At 44.2% G+C, this 17,393-nt stretch overlaps 1 protein-coding gene across 1 annotated transcript; it reads right to left on the reverse strand.

The window, feature by feature from the left end:
• Positions 1 to 7,222: 7,222 nt before the first annotated feature.
• LOC120944162 lies at positions 7,223 to 16,739 on the reverse strand. Its single transcript, XM_040358087.1, has 2 exons — positions 15,987 to 16,739; positions 7,223 to 8,027 (listed from the first exon to the last, which is right to left on the reverse strand). The coding sequence occupies exons 1-2, from the start codon at positions 16,553 to 16,555 to the stop codon at positions 7,253 to 7,255; spliced, it is 1,344 nt and encodes a 447-aa protein (XP_040214021.1). The 5' UTR covers positions 16,556 to 16,739; the 3' UTR covers positions 7,223 to 7,252.
• Between the last annotated feature and the right edge of the window lie 654 nt (positions 16,740 to 17,393).

The raw sequence follows: 17,393 nt of genomic DNA on the forward strand, positions 1-17,393 counted from the left end.
TGCAGGTTACATTGTCGCTCAAAATCCGCCAGGAAGTTATCAATCTCACAGTCCTTTTCATCAAAAGCTTTAAAAGTGCTAAACGGAATCTTCCTTGCGTCTGCTGTGCTGTACTCACTGTTTGGAGAATGTGCGGCTGCTTGTTGGACTGCTGCCAGTTTTAACTGTAGTTCTGCGTCCCTTATTTGTTTATCCTTCTGTAGTTCTGCGTCCCTTATTTGTTTATCCTCCTGTAGCTCTGCGTCTCTTATTTGTTTATCCTTCTGTAGTTCTGCGTCCCTTATTTGGTTAGCCTTCTGTAGCTCCGCGTCTCTTATTTCTTTAGCCTCCTTCGCTAACAGGTCCATCACTTTCAGTACCACATCTGGCGTTGGGTTCGGGCCGAACCACGCTAGCTTCTCTCTCATTAGCTTGTTGGCTGGCGATTCCTCCTCCTGAATCACTGGTGTCTCCATCTCTTGTACTGCTGGCGTTGCTGCAATCCCGTCCTCCTGGTCTAGCTCCATTGATTCTGCTATGATGACCCGCTTGGTTTTGTTGCTAGCAATCCTTCCACGAACTTCCAGTAGTTCTTCCAGTGTCTGCTTGGAATCCGGGTGTGAAGGGGAATAGAAGGGAAAAATCCCACTGCTACCAACCAATTGTGACGGTATCGGTATGATATCCCCGTCAACGTTCCCTTCTTCCCATAACGAAAATCACCCCAATATTCCACGAGGAGGGATATCCCTGGAATCGCCCAGAAAGCCACACATGAGACCAGCTTACTGCTTGAACAACACAGACTTTAATGTTATAACACACAGCTTATATGTCATTTCCAAAACTGTTACAATGACAAATCTCCGCCCCCCTCACACTGGGGCTTCCATACAGATGAGTAGGTAGACACGACGGGGCCGATGCTGAAACACATTTTCTTTAGACAATGACATCAATGACGCTGAGCACTAGCTGTACTGAATACATCAACCAGACCGCTCGACCCCGCATATAGAGAGATAATTACCACAATGAAGCAATCAGAATAATTAACACAAGCCACTTAAACCCAGCTCTCCTTCACACAACACAATAGATCAATTAACCTTTAGAAATAGTGAGGGGACATTAGCACATCAATAACCTGGCTAGCAGGGAGCAGTAAACTGAGACATATAGGCAAATGTATCACAGCGGTATATAGCAGTCTTGTGACTTCTTTAAGTGTCTGGTTAAAGCTTGTAGGAGGAGTTTTCATCCTACATGACCCCTGACCCTCTGTCTGGACAGTGCTAATCACACACACCCTTCCCCCCCCCCCCCCCCCAAAAAAAACAACCTCTCTAGCAATACCATAGTGAGCATGTGCAGCTTGTCCCCTGTGTACAGCCTGACCAGCACCTGGATGCAGTAGGAGTCGGTTGAAGCAACATTCTAGAGCATTTGAGCTCTGCCGGTTAAGTTTTGTACCGGGAGGCTTAGATATTATCACCTTAAGAAATGCAGAAGGACCAGTAGGTATTTACAGGAACAAAATACACCATAAAATTCTGATACAGAAGGAAGTAAAATAACACTGAGGGGGGATTTGAAGAATGAGGGTGAAGGTCTGGTTTCACTCCCAGCGAGGCGAGTATACCAGGAAGCCGAGGAGCCGGTTGGAGCAACATTCTAGGGCTTTTGAGCGGCACCGTTTTAATTTAAAGTGGAACTTTGTTCAGAAAATTCTAGGAGCCTGAATTCACTATATCTGCTCTTCCACAGAACATGGAATGGCAAGTATTTTAGTAAAGCATTTTTTTTTAAAGCATGAAACGCGTTTGAAAAATTACTGTGCGAGATAAAAAGTTGCGATGACCGCCATTGTATTATTTAGGGTCTTTGCTAACGAAAACATACAGTGCCTTGCAAAGTATTCGGCCCCCTTGAACTTTGCGACCTTTTGCCACATTTCAGGCTTCAAACATAAAGATATAAAACTGTAATTTTTTTTTTGAAGAATCAACAACAAGTGGGACACAATCATGAAGTGGAACGAAATTTATTGGATATTTCAAACTTTTTTTAACAAATAAAAAACTGAAAAATTGGGGGTGCAAAATTATTCAGCCCCCTTAAAGCGGTGGTTCCCCTAAAAATAAACGTTTGACATTGCATTTGCTACATTAATTACAATTAGAATCGGCTGGTTTTATTGAAAAAATACCTCCGTACGTAGCGTTTGCTATATTCGTTCCCACCGCCACTTCCGGGTACGATGCTGGCGGTGGGCGTTCCTAATTGATGGACAGGCATCCGACCGACGCATCCATCGCGTCACGAGATGCCGAAAGAAGCCGAACGTCGGTGCTGCTCTATACGGCGCATGCGCATCGACTTTCGGCATCTCGTGACGCGATGGATGCGTTGTTCGGATGACTGTCCATCAATTAGGAACGCCCACCGCCAGCATCGTACCCGGAAGTGGCGGTGGGAACGAATATAGCAAATGCTACGTACGGAGGTATTTTTTCAATAAAACCAGCCGATTCTAATTGTAATTAATGTAGCAAATGCAATGTCAAAAGTTTATTTTTAGGGGAACCACCCCTTTAAGTTAATACTTTGTAGCGCCACCTTTTGCTGCGATTACAGCTGTAAGTCGCTTGGGGTAGGTCTCCATCAGTTTTGCACATCGAGAGACTGAAATTTTTGCCCATTCCTCCTTGCAAAACCGCTCGAGCTCAGTGAGGTTGGATGGAGAGCGTTTGTGAACAGCAGTTTTCAGTTCTTTCCACTGATTCTCGATTGGATTCAGGTCTGGACTTTGACTTGGCCATTCTAACACCTGGATATGTTTATTTGTGAACCATTCCGTTGTAGAGTTTGCTTTATGTTTTGGATCATTGTCTTGTTGGAAGACAAATCTCCGTCCCAGTCTCAGGTCTTTTGCAGACTCCATCAGGTTTTCTTCCAGAATGGTCCTGTATTTGGCTCCATCCATCTTCCCATCAATTTTAACCATCGTCCCTGTCCCTGCTGAAGAAAAGCAGGCCCAAACCATGATGCTGCCACCACCATGTTTGACAGTGGGGATGGTGTGTTCAGGGTGATGAGCTGTGTTGCTTTTACGCCAAACATAACGTTTTTGCATTGTTGCCAAAAAGTTTGATTTTGGTTTCATCTGACCAGAGCACCTTCTTCCACATGTTTGGTGCGTCTCCCAGGTGGCTTGTGGCAAACTTTAAACGACACTTTTTATGGATATCTTTAAGAAATGGCTTTCTTCTTGCCACTCTTCCATAAAGGCCAGATTTGTGCAGTATACGACTGATTGTTGTCCTATGGACAGAGTCTCCCACCCCAGCTGTAGATCTCTGCAGTTCATCCAGAGTGATCATGGGCCTCTTGGCTGCATCTCTGATCAGTCTTCTCCTTGTATGAGCTGAAAGTTTAGAGGGACGGCCAGGTCTTTGTAGATTTGCAGTGGTCTGATACTCCTTCCATTTCAATATTATCGCTTGCACAGTGCTCCTTGGGATGTTTAAAGCTTGGGAAATCTTTTTGTATCCAAATCCGGCTTTAAACTTCTCCACAACAGTATCTCGGACCTGCCTGGTGTGTTCCTTGTTCTTCATGATGCTCTCTGCGCTTTAAACGGACCTCTGAGACTATCACAGTGCAGGTGCATTTATACGGAGACTTGATTACACTCAGGTGGATTCTATTTATCATCATTGGTCATTTAGGTCAACATTGGATCATTCAGAGATCCTCACTGAACTTCTGGAGAGAGTTTGCTGCACTGAAAGTAAAGGGGCTGAATAATTTTGCACGCCCAATTTTTCAGTGTTTTTTTTTTTTTTACGTTTGAAATATCCAATAAATTTCGTTCCACTTCATGATTGTGTCCCACTTGTTGTTGATTCTTCAAAAAAAAATTCAGTTTTATATCTACCGGTATGTTTGAAGGCTGAAATGTGGCAAAAGGTCGCAAAGTTCAAGGGGGCCGAATACTTTCGCAAGGCACTGTATATAGTGTTTTGGGATTTCTATGTAATTTTCTTGCAAAAAAAGATAATTTTTTACATGTAGGAGCGAAGTGTCAGAATTGGCCTGGGCCTGAAGTGGTTAATCATACCAAGGAGTGGTGTCTGACTTTTTCTCAACAATATCAGAATATTTTGGAAGCACTTTATTCATAATATATTTTATGTAGGTTTTCATTCTATTATAATTGTTTATTGGATCACTGTACAATAATACAACTGCACACTGGAATACACACTCGTTTTTTTTTTCGTTTTTGTTATTTTCGTTTAATTTTTTTTCGGAAATTCGGGAAATTAAAAAAAAAAAATTATTTTCGGGAAAATAGAAAATTCTGAATTTTCAGATTTCCGAAAAAGAAAAAAAGAAATTTCCGAAAAAAACGAATTAAACAAAAATGAAAAAAAAAAACGGAAATTCTAAAAATTCGGAAATTTCCCATTTTCGAACTTTAGATTTTCGAACTTTAGATTTTTGAATGTTACAATTTCGAATTTTCGAATTTTTCATTTTCGAAAATTCAAAAGTGAAAAATTCGGAAAATTCTAAATGAGAGAAAATTCGAAAATTCAAAAATGTACGCATTTCCGAAATGCTGAAATTAATAATTCGGAAATACGTCAATTTCGGAAATTCAAAATTTTCGGAAGTTTGAACATTCGGAAATAAATTTGTTAATGCGAAAATTCGGAATTAACGAATTTCTGAATTTTCGTTAAACGAATTAGAAACTAAACGAATTGCACATGTCTATTCTACAGGAGGTTTGTGTTCTGCCTGTAGAAGCAACTCAATGTTACCCTTTGTGTCCATACACATAAGGACGTTTACAGGCATATTTTTGAGAACAACGTTTAGAGGCAGGAAAAAAAAACCTTCTCATTCGCGTTTGATTGGGGCTCACTGGCAGAAAAAACGTTAAACTCATCTAAACTTTGTACAAAAAATGCTCTATATAAACGTTTCTTACTCCAGAAAGAACAGATGTTTTTTTAAGCCCAGTGTGCATGGAGCCTTTATGTACGTTGCTGCAACACACTCTGATGCCGCGTACACACAGTCCTTTTTCGGCATTAAAAAAAAACGTCATTTAAAATGATCGTGTGTGGGCTTCACGTCGGTTTTCGGCTTCTGAAAATGTAGTATTTCGGGTTGTAAAAAATTATCGTGTGTGGGCTAAAACGACGTTTTAAACCCGTGCATGCCCAGAAGCGAGTTATGAGACGGGAACGCTCGTTCTGGTAAAACTACCATTCATAATGGAGTAAGCACATTCATCACGCTGTAACAGACAAAAAAGTGCGAATCGTCTTTTACTAACACGGAATCAGCTAAAAGCGGCCCAAAGGCGAATAGAACTTCCCCTTCAGAGTGGCGTTGTACGTCACCGCGCTTTGTTCATCATTTTTCAAAAACGATGGTGTGTGGGCAACATCGTTTTTAATGATGAAATTGGAAAAACTTCAGTTTTTTTGGACATGCTGAAAAACAACGTTTTTTTTCATGCCGAAAAACGACCGTGCATTGGGCTCCATGCACACTGAAGCTGATAAACTGGAGTTTATTGGCGTTTTGGTCTTTTTTTAAAAAAAGCCCATAAAGTGAACTCTATGTTAGCCTATGTGCCCATGCACACCTGGGCGTTTTTTTTGTGTTAATGAGCTTTGCAGTTTATTGGCTTTTTTCTGAACGCCCGAAATTTGCGTTCAAAGTGACGTTTTTCGGCGAGAAAAAACGCAAAACGTGCCATTTTTTATCCATTGAAAAAAAGCTAAAATACGCTACACTGAAAAACGCTATTGCAAAACGCTAAAAAACGTTGAAAGGCTCCATGCACACAGGGCTTAAAAAAAGTCTGTTCATTTTGGAGTAAAAAACTTCCATATGGAGCATTTTTTGTACAAAGTTTAGGAGAGTTTTACGTTTTTTCTGCCAGTGAGCTCCAATCAGAAACGTGAATGAGAAGGTTTTTTTTTTCCTGCCTCTAAACGTTGTTCTCAAAAATATGCCTGTAAACGTCCTTATGCGTATGGACACAAATGGTAACATTGAGTTTCTTCTACAGGCAGAACACAAAACTCCTGTAGAAGCAACGGGTTTTATTCCAGTGTGCATGGAGCCAAAGGCTCCCTGCAAAGCTACTGGCGTTTTTTTAATAGCTTTTTTTTTTTAGCTTAAGTGTGCATGGAGCCTTAAAGGGTCACTAAAGAAAAAAATTGTTTTGCCTAAAATTAATGTCTGCAAGGTAGACAGAATAGTGTAATGATTCTGTTAAAAAACGAGTAAATACCTATTTTAATTCCTTCATCTATATCACCTCCGGCATTCTAGTTTCTGTTCTCTCATTCACTTCCTGGTTTGCATCGTTTGTTCATGTAAGAACTACATTTCCCAGTATGCATTGCGGCACACCCAGTAATTCACACCTCCTTGAAGTCTCTAACATGTAGAGAGCATCCTGCCGCACAGATGTAGTTCCCAGGAGGGGGTGAGCACATCACTGACCACCGCAGTAAAGCCTCCCATCACGGTGGTCAGTAAAATCAGACAATCAGGAAGTGAACAGAGAAGAAATAGAGCAACTTCTGAGCAAAAACGAACAATGAGGAAGTGAAAAGAGGTATGTCTGCAGGTAAAGGATGCTTATTATGAAAAAAAAAAATTTCCTTTACAACCCCTTTAAACCGTAGGAGGCAAAGGAAACATCAACATAAAAGGAGTCGGGACAATATTTAGTATAATTTTTTAAACCCCCGCTAGCGGCCGAAAAAGGGTTAATACCGCCCGCAATGCGCCTCTGCGAGTGAGTGAGTGAGAAACTTATATAGCGCAAACAAATGCAAACTTAATCGCCTCAAGGCGCTGGCTTCCAGAGTTGTACAGGTCTTTCAGAAGAGGTGGGTCTTCAGTTTTTTCCTAAAAACCTGATGGTTTTCTTCCAAGCGGATGGTCGTGGGTAGAGCATTCCAGAACCGTGGTCCTTGCAGAGGCACATTGCCGGCGGTATTATCACGGTTTCCCATTGATTTCAATGAGAAGGAGCGGTAAACACCCCGCTCCTATACCGCTCCAAAGATGCGGCTAGCAGGACTTTTGGAGCGGTCCTGCTAGCGCACCGCTTCAGTGTAAAAGCCTTCGGGCTTTCACACTGAAGACTGCTGGGCACGATTTTTTCAGGCGGTATAGCAGCTCTATTTTTAGCGCTAAACCGCCTGAGAAACGTGTCCGTGTGAAAGGGGCCTTATGGTCTGCAGGTTACCTTCTCTTCTTTAAAATCCTTTAAACATAATTGTAGTTCATTTAAACACGATCTCATAACGGAGTTTTTGCACACCGAGTGCCGAGCAGTCTCCATACAACAAGTGTATGATCTATTCTCATAGCTTCCCTTGTGGCTCATCCATATTTCAAATGCGGCACAAATTGTATCTGCTGTGTTTTTGAATTCGCCGTAGGTCTCAGATTTGTTGAAGAGTGGGTCTCCAGTGTTTGAGGGGGTGGAATTTTTTAAGGGAAGAGGAGAATCTCTATTATGATTGTGAATATTTTTGTTTAGGTTTTCTTTTAAGGATCTTGGTGAATTGGACCCTTGATGTTCCGCTGTCGTCTCTGATGTAACGTCTTTGGTGGCACCATCAAAAAGATGTGGGTATCCAAGCAGTTGCGCAACACAAAGGATTATTGTGCCCAGGCGGGATCCTCTGCCGAGGTAATCTTTCTCTTTCCAGAAGAGGTTGCCCACATAAATGATGTTCCTGGTTCTGGGATCGGTGTAGGCTATCTTGATACCGTTGGCTCTGGTGTCACATTTAAATTTTACTTGTTGAAGCTTTTCTATGAGTTCTTCCACCAGACTTTTCGTGATGATTGGGAACTTGGGTAAGGTCAGTAGAGCTTGTGGCTCTTCTAAAGGTTCCACCAGGAGGCACTTCTTCTGGCAATCCCAGAGGATCTTCAGAGTTGCCTTCTTCAGGTCTGTCTCATCAGATTTATTCATATAGGGAAGCAAAGAATGGCTAAAGAGAAAACATAAATTGTTTAGTTCAATAGAAGCTCCTGTTTATAACTAAAGACAGATTTGGCATTCTGTAGCTATTGTTCAAGACTATAATGGGACTCCAGCCAGTGGTGTATTTAGGTTTTGTGCTGCCCTAGGCCTGACTAAACTCGTGCACCCCCTAATTTAAATATGATCCACCCTTCCTGTCAAGGTCACACCCCTTCCTGTTTAAGACCTGCCTTGAGATTTCCTCTCACTTCCTGTTTGGCTATGGGGATTTATGAGGGTTTTTTTTTAACACGGGGAAGGACTGGACCATGCAGGCCCTTGACCAAGTTCCATTGCTTTTATAAGAAAGTGATGTCAGGCATGTGACTCTGATGAGGGAACTTAAAGCGGAACTAAACCCTCCTATCCTTTACAGCCAAGGAAGCTGCCATTGTACCCTCTGTTTGATCTGCTGCTGTTATGGAGCTGCACATGTGATCAGGCATGACACCAGCCATTTGATGGCTTAACAGTTTGGTTGACAGAACAAGCACCTGCAACAGTTATCATTCACAGCATGCCTTGTATGTAACGGTTTTGGGAAAAACTGTTAAATTGATGGGTTTAATTCCACTTTAAAAATTAGACACTTATGATATTTCATATATATATATATATATATATATATATATATATATATATATATATATATATATATATATATATATATATATATATATATACATTAGGGGTATTGATACTGGATTTTTATTGGCGAGTACGAGTACTGAAAATTTCAGTCAAGTACTTGCTGATACTGAGTACTTAAAGGGTTTGTAAAAGAATTTTTTTTCTTTTTTATCTTAACCACTTAAGGACCGGACCAATATGCTGTAAATGACCCAAGGGGTTTTTACAATTCGGGACTGCATCGCTTTAACAGACAATTGCGCCGTCGTGCGACGTGGCTCCCAAACAAAATTGGCGTCCTTTTTTTCCCACAAATAGAGCTTTCTTTTGGTGGTATTTGGTCACCTCTGCGGTTTTAATTTTTTGCGCTATATTTATTTATATTCGAGGATTTTTTTTTAAAACCCAGCAGTGATTAAGTACCACCAAAAGAAGTCTCCACGCTGTTAGAATAAAATAGTGCAGCCGGGAGGATTCCCCCATCCAACTCAAATGTGTGGATGAAGGAATCGGCTTTGTTTTTTTATTCAGCCTGCTGGCTGAACAAAAATAAATAAACCATGTATGGCCAGCTATACTCTACCAACATGTGAAATTTGAATGACCTATGTAAGTTATGTAAGTCAATAAAAAAAAGGTATGCCAACTTTTGCATTTATTGGTATTTTAAATAATTATACTGATAATAACCCTGGGACTTTCCGAGGGAGGAGAACTGGTGGTTAGGACTTGCTGTCACAGGACACTAAAAAGACCTGAACTTTGCTACTGAATATTTATCATTGTTATATCACTCTATAAGGAAGTATAGATTGACGGGCAAGTCCCCCGTACTGCTTACACGCCCTGACACAATACATTACCTGGCAAATCATAACATGATATCTGCGTGTCTGATAGCTCTTTCATTTTTTTTTTTAATGGGCCCAACACTAGTCAATATTTAATTTTGTTATGAATATAGTAGATCAGAATCACCTATGGCTAGGAGGAAAATACTTTAGCCAAAACACAATAAAAAATTAATGTAATAGAAGTCTTAAAGCGGAGGTTCACACAAAAAGTGAACCTGCGCTTTTTGGATCCCTCCCCCCCCCCCTCTGGTGTCACATGTAGCACCTTTCAGGGGGGTGCAGGTATTTACACCACCTCCGGGTTCTGACTCCCACGAGAGTCCACCCCTTCAAACAACCCCCCCCCCCCCCGCTGTCTTCTGGGAAACACTGTTCCCAGGAGAGAGCGAGGACCAGTAACGGTGCGCCGTGATACTCGCGCATGCGCAGTAGGGAATCGGGCAGTGAAGCCACAAGGCTTCACTTCCTGATTACCTCACGAGGATGGCGGCGGAAGCAGCCTAGGACCACCCTGTCCCCCCCCCCCCCCAAAAAAAAATTGAAAAAAAATCCTTTTTATACTCACCAGAAAGGGCGGTTGCTATGCGGAACTAGCTCTTCTGCCTCTTCCTCCTCTGCGGTGGATCTTCTGCCTCGTCCTCCGTCACAGTGTCTTATGGTGAATGGGGCGCGCTGCCTTCTGGGAACTGTGTATATCCCAGGAGGCAGCTGTCCATTCATAAAGCACCGCACGAGTCGCACATGCGCAGTAGGAAACAGGCAGTGAAGCCGTAAGGCGCCTCCAGGATGGAGGCGCCAGGGCTGAGCGATCGGGGGTGTCGTGGAGTGGCTTCCCCAATGGTGGGCGCCACACGAGGAAGAAGAACCTCGAGGCAATGGCATCTGCCCCCTTTATACCCCTCCCCAGCATGCACAGCGAAGCGGCCCACACCTGACTGGCTGCTAGGGAGTGATACTTAGACTCACTTGACCCCACTGCTGCCACCTGCCGTCCGGGGGGGGGGTGACGGGAGTCCCCAGACAAAAGGTTAGCCCACAGCACAGCCAAGCTAGAGCAGAGACCCAAATTTAAACAGTCAAACTAATTCAGAGCTAACTGTTTCTCTGAACTTTCCCCTAAATTTACCATAGCACCGGCTCTGAAAGTAGCCAGGCGAAACATATATATGTACCAAGCACTGTATGGTAGAGGGGTAGCGGTTCACTATTTTGGTTCTAAATTTATGTGGGAGAACATGTGTTTAGCAGCAAGCCCCACGTCTATATACATTTACACCCTCTAGTTTTTGTTTACACATAGTAGCGCAGGGGATCGGGCACTATACAAATATATATATATATGTGTTTTTTTATTCTTTTCTTTATTGTTTTTGTTAGGGTTGTCCCGATACCACTTTTTTAGGACTGAGTACAAGTACCGATACTTTTTTTCAAGTAGTCGCCAATACCGATACTTTTTTTAAATGTGTCCCCAAATGCAGCCATGTCCCCCCACAGATGCAGCCATGTATCCCCCCCATCCAGTCATGTATCCCCCCCATCCAGCCATGTCTCCCCCCCATCCAGCCATGTCTCCCCCCCATCCAGCCATGTATCCCCCCCATCCAGCCATGTACCCCCCCATCCATTCATGTCTCCCCCCATCCAGCCATGTCTCCCCCCATCCAGCCATCGTCTCCCCCCATCCAGCCATCGTCTCCCCCCATCCAGCCATCGTCCCCCCCCATCCAGCCATGTCTCCCCCCCATCCAGCCATGTCTCCCCCCCCATCCAGCCATGTCTCCCCCCATATCCAGCCATGTCTCCCCCCATCCAGCCATGTATCCCCCCCATGCAGCCATGTATCCCCCCATCCAGCCATGTCTCCCCCCCATCCAGCCATGTCTCCCCCCCATCCAGCCATGTCTCCCCCCATCCAGCCATGTATCCCCCCCATGCAGCCATGTCTCCCCCCCATCCAGCCATGTCTCCCCCCCATCCAGCCATGTCTCCCCCCATATCCAGCCATGTCTCCCCCCATCCAGCCATGTATCCCCCCCATGCAGCCATGTATCCCCCCATCCAGCCATGTCTCCCCCCCATCCAGCCATGTCTCCCCCCCATCCAGCCATGTCTCCCCCCATCCAGCCATGTATCCCCCCCATGCAGCCATGTATCCCCCCATCCAGCCATGTCTCCCCCCCATCCAGCCATCGTCTGCCCCCATGCAGCCATCGTCTGCCCCCATGCAGCCATCGTCTGCCCCCATGCAGCCATCGTCTGCCCCAGGGGTCAAGTCCTGGGGAAAAAAGTGTGGGAACTCCCACCCAAGATCCACTCCCCCACCCAAAAAAAAAAAAAAAAAAAAGATACGCTCATATGCATATATATTTCACACCCTTTTACATTACATAGCACCATGCATCACTGGACCCCCTTTTCATTACACAGCACCTCTGGACCCCCTTTTCATTACACAGCACCCTGCATCACTGGACCCCCTTTACATTACACAGCACCTCTGGACCCCCTTTACATTACACAGCACGGTTAAAACAGGATCAGGAGTGGGTTCACTTTACATGCTGTAACCTCACAGCAGTGAGGTAACGGGCCACCCATTCACTATCTCACAGTGTGGATATTATAGAGAAGATACCGTCACCACATTCAGCACATATCCAATGGACTTTCACATTTTTGAATGATTGCTATATACTTTATCATGAAATAAGTTATTTTGTACTGCATCAGTTGGATTGCCACACATGCTTTGCACAGTTGTTTTGGCACTTTTATCATATTTAGCATTTGTGTTATTAAGGACTTGTTTGTTCTGTATTTTCACTTTACCATTGCTATAGTACTTGCTGGCAAGTTAAGTTACTATAATAATAATAAGGTTTGCACATAGCACTTTTTTTTGTTCCACATTTTTTTAGCAACAGCACATAAGATTTGGAACTTTTGGCTATTTTCTTGCACATTGCACTTTTTACAACAGCTCAGTAACTCAAGGGTACCTCTGTTGTGAGAAGTCCTCCAGTCGAGTGTCTGAGCGCGTTCGTGTGTTCCCAAAGAGGGTACAGCAATGCAGCAAGGACCTGGAGGGACCTGGACCGGGCGGGAGGCGATGGAAGTAGCTGAGCTGGGCACTGGGCAGGAGCCTCTGCGATGGATGTGTAGCAATTGGCGGGACAAGCCGGGCGCACTCGTATGACGTCATCGGGAGCGTGGGTGTTGCCGTGGTGACAGAAAAGGACGGAAGGAGACAGGACTCGGGTACAGTAGTAAATTCGCTGCCTGTCACAATGCGTCTGCTCGAGTCCTGCAAACGTTCCCGCAGGACTCGAGCCCTGGTCTGCCCCCATCCAGCCATCGTCTCCCCCCATCCAGCCATGTTCCACTTACCTGCATCCCCGCTGCCGCCGACTGTGTAATACGCCGGGAACGTTACAGCTTTGAATCGCTGTAATGATTGGCCCCGCGCTGCGTATAGACACTCCCCCTTGCTCGGGATTGGACAGTTCACCCGAGCAAGGGGGAGTGTCTATGCGCAAATCATTACAGCGATTCAAAGCTGTAATGTTCCCGCCCGTATTACACAGTCGGCGGTAGCGGGGATGCGGCGTAACGGCGGCGGATTGCGGCTTCGGTTGCGGCGGTCGGCGGGGGGGGGGGGGACGGGGGGTGGCAAGTATTCTATTTGTGTATCGGGGCGGGGTATCGGCGTCTGAGTACCGCCGAAAAAACTCGGAATCGGTCCCGATACCGATACTAGTATCGGTATCGGGACAACCCTAGTTTTTGTTATTTTAGCCCTGATGAGCGGAGAGCATAGGTGTGCACAGACTATTGCATTAGGGTGTGCGCCTTAAAGCTCAAATATATATACAGGTCATTCTCAAAAAATTAGCATATTGTGATAAAGTTCATTATTTTCTGTAATGTACTGATAAACATTAGACTTTCATATATTTTAGATTCATTACACACAACTGAAGTAGTTCAAGCCTTTTTATTGTTTTAATATTGATGATTTTGGCATACAGCTCATGAAAACCCCAAATTCCTATCTCAAAAAATTAGCATATCATGAAAAGGTTCTCTAAACAAGCTCTTAACCTAATCATCTGAATCAACTAATTAACTCTAAACACCTGCAAAAGATTCCTGAGGCTTTTAAAAACTCCCAGCCTGGTTCATTAATCCAAACCGCAATCATGGGTAAGACTGCCGACCTGACTGCTGTCCAGAAGGCCATCATTGACACCCTCAAGCAAGAGGGTAAGACACAGAAAGAAATTTCTGAACGAATAGGCTGTTTCCAGAGTGCTGTATCAAGGCACCTCAGTGGGAAGTCTGTGGGAAGGGAAAAGTGTGGCAGAAAACGCTGCACAACGAGAAGAGGTGACCGGACCCTGAGGAAGATTGTGGAGAAGGACCGATTCCAGACCTTGGGGGACCTGCGGAAGCAGTGGACTGAGTCTGGAGTAGAAACATCCAGAGCCACCATGTACAGGCGTGTGCAGGAAATGGGCTACAGGTGCCGCATTCCCCAGGTCAAGCCACTTTTGAACCAGAAACAGCGGCAGAAGTGCCTGACCTGGGCTACAGAGAAGCAACACTGGACTGTTGCTCAGTGGTCCAAAGTACTTTTTTCGGATGAAAGCAAATTTTTCATGTCATTCGGTAATCAAGGTGCCAGAGTCTGGAGGAAGACTGGGGAGAGGGAAATGCCAAAATGCCTGAAGTCCAGTGTCAAGTACCCACAGTCAGTGATGGTCTGGGGTGCCATGTCAGCTGCTGGTGTTGGTCCACTGTGTTTTATCAAGGGCAGGGTGAATGCAGCTAGCTATCAGGAGATTTTGGAGCACTTCATGCTTCCATCTGCTGAAAAGCTTTATGGAGATGATTTCATTTTTCAGCACGACCTGGCACCTGCTCACAGTGCCAAAACCACTGGTAAATGGTTTACTGACCATGGTATTACTGTGCTCAATTGGCCTGCCAACTCTCCTGACCTGAACCCCATAGAGAATCTGTGGGATATTGGGAAGAGAAAGTTGAGAGACGCAAGACCCAACACTCTGGATGAGCTTAAGGCCGCTACCGAAGCATCCTGGGCCTCCATAACACCTCAGCAGTGCCACAGGCTGATTGCCTCCATGCCACACCGCATTGAAGCAGTCATTTCTGCAAAAGGATTCCCGACCAAGTATTGAGCGCATAACTGAACATAATTATTTGAAGGTTGACTTTTTTTTTTATTAAAAACACTTTTCTTTTATTGGTCGGATGAAATATGCTAATTTTTTGAGATAGGAATTTGGGGTTTTCATGAGCTGTATGCCAAAATCATCAATATTAAAACAATAAAAAGGCTTGAACTACTTCAGTTGTGTGTAATGAATCTAAAATATATGAAAGTCTAATGTTTATCAGTACATTACAGAAAATAATGAACTTTATCACAATATGCTAATTTTTTGAGAATGACCTGTATATATAAATGTGTGTGTGTGCATGTGTATACTGTATATACTGATGGTGTCAGTAGAGCAGTGGACAGTGTCAGTAGGGCAGTGGATGGTGTCAGTACTTTTTCTTTTTTTTATTATTATTATTATTTTATTTATTTCTTTTTTACCATTTTAATTAAAAAAACGTGTTGGATTTTGCTGCAGAATAAAATCTTTTATTGACTGTATGCTCTAGTGTAGGGTTCCCAATTTTTTTCAATTTTTTATTATTTTTTGCTAAAATACAGGAATGAAAACTGCTATAGCTCAGCAACCTGGTCGTTTTTAAAACAAAACTTTGACACCTCTGCCATTGCACAGCATTCCTCCCTAGTCGCTAAAGCACACAGTGCAGTCAACGTCATCTTTGTTAAAGAGGATGTCCGCTGAAAAAAAAAATATTAAAAGCCAGCAGCTACAAATACTGCAGCTGTTGACTTTTAATATCAGCACACTTACCTGTCCTGGAGTCCAGCGCCGTCCGCAGCAGAGGACGGGCGATCGCTCGTCACTCTGCTGCCCCCCCATCATCCTCAATGAGGGAACCAGAAAGTGAAGTGCTCCGGCTTCACTGCCCGGTTCCCTATGGTGCATGCGCGAGTTGCGCTGCACCCGGTGATTGGCTCCCGCTGTGTTCTGGGAGCCGAGTGTTCCCAGAGCACAACGGGGGGAGGACGGGAGGTGACGTCATGTCCGCAGTCTACCCGTAGACTGTGGCCGGAAGTGGGTGAAAATACCTGTCTTTAGACGGGTATCTGCACCCCCCTCCCCCCTGAAAGGTGTCAAATGTGACACCGGAGGGGGGGAGGGTTCCGATCAGCGGGAGTTCCACTTTAGGGTGGAGCTCCTCTTTAATGGGCACGCTAGCCGATAACAGAGTTGTCCGAATTGTACTTCTTCTCTATTGAAATGACCCTCATGTATGGAACTTTTCTTTTTTACCTCATTGAAGACTCCTCACACACAGAGTCCCTGAGCGCCTCCCCACAGCAGGAATAAATGCCGTTTTTGTAGATGCCATTGTGGTTCATCCAAATTTCAAAGGCAGCATGAATGTCAGAGGCGGTTAGAGTACCAGCACCATATGTGTCCGATATGTTTTCTCTGTAGCCCAGAATTTGGCTAGCTGCCAAGATCAAGGTGCCAGGACGAGACCATTGATCCAGATATTCTTTTTTTTCCCAGAATGATTGGTCGAGGACAATACTGACACTGTCTGGGTATGGATAGACATGAGTCAAGGCAGCCGAATCTCCATTTTTAAGAAGTTGGACCTCCTGTAGTTTGTGGACGAGATTCAAAACCAGCTGTTGGTGGAGAAATGGACAGTTGGGATTCAATTCTTGACTCTTCTCATATTCGATTTCTCTGTCCAGCAGCAGCCATTCTTTTTTTCTCAGAGCATCTCCCAAGAGGGCCAAAGCCCGGACGTGAGCCTCCACCGCCATCGTGTCCTCGTCTTCAGTCATGTTACCAATGTGAAAATTTAAACACATGTCCTCTAAATCCATGTCTGTAGTATCCGAGTCGTCCACAGATCATTCTGCACTCTCACGCTCTGCGCTTTCAAGTGGTTTATAAAGCTCAAGGTTTCACTTTCCAGATTAGCACGTCACAGCATTTCTTCAAAGTTGTTTACTTTCGTTTCTGATTCCTGGGTGAACTTCTTGTAGCCGGTTATGATTTTCCAAACAAGGTTGGCCATGTTAGCCACATCTATGGGTGTCATTCAACTGCTTTGAAATATCTGGGTCTTATGTTGTATGCTTTGAAATGCAGTACCTACTGTCTTCAAAGAACATTTTATTTAAGAGAAAAGATTGTTTTTGTCTCCTTTTATGGGAATCAAATATACCGTATTTATCGGCGTATAACACGCACCTTCATTTTAAAGAGGAAGTAAACCCTCTTATAAAAATTCTGAAAAAAAACCCTGCAAGAAAAAGGCTTAATGAGCTAGTATTCATATAGCCAGAAGCAGAGAGGTTTACGCCGGCGTATCTGTAGATACGCCGTCGTAACTCTGAATCTGCGCCGTCGTACATTTAACTGTATTCTCAAATTGAGATACACTTAAATGTAGCTAAGATACGACTGCGGGCGCCGTCGTATCTTAGCTGTCTATTTACGCCGGCCGCTAGGGGCGTGTACGCTGATTTACGCCTAGAATGCGTAAATCAGCGAGATACGCCTATTAACGAACGTACGCTTGCCCGTCGCAGTAAATATACGCTGTTTACGTAAGGCGTTTTCAGGCGTAAAGTTAGTCCAACAAAAAGCTGGCCCAGCCAATGTTAAGTATGGACATCGGTCCCGCGTCAAATTTTTTAATTTTTTCGTCGTTTGCGT

Source organism: Rana temporaria, chromosome 6 (genome assembly GCF_905171775.1).
Source record: "Rana temporaria chromosome 6, aRanTem1.1, whole genome shotgun sequence".
In the NCBI taxonomy this organism is placed as follows: Eukaryota; Metazoa; Chordata; class Amphibia; order Anura; family Ranidae; genus Rana; species Rana temporaria.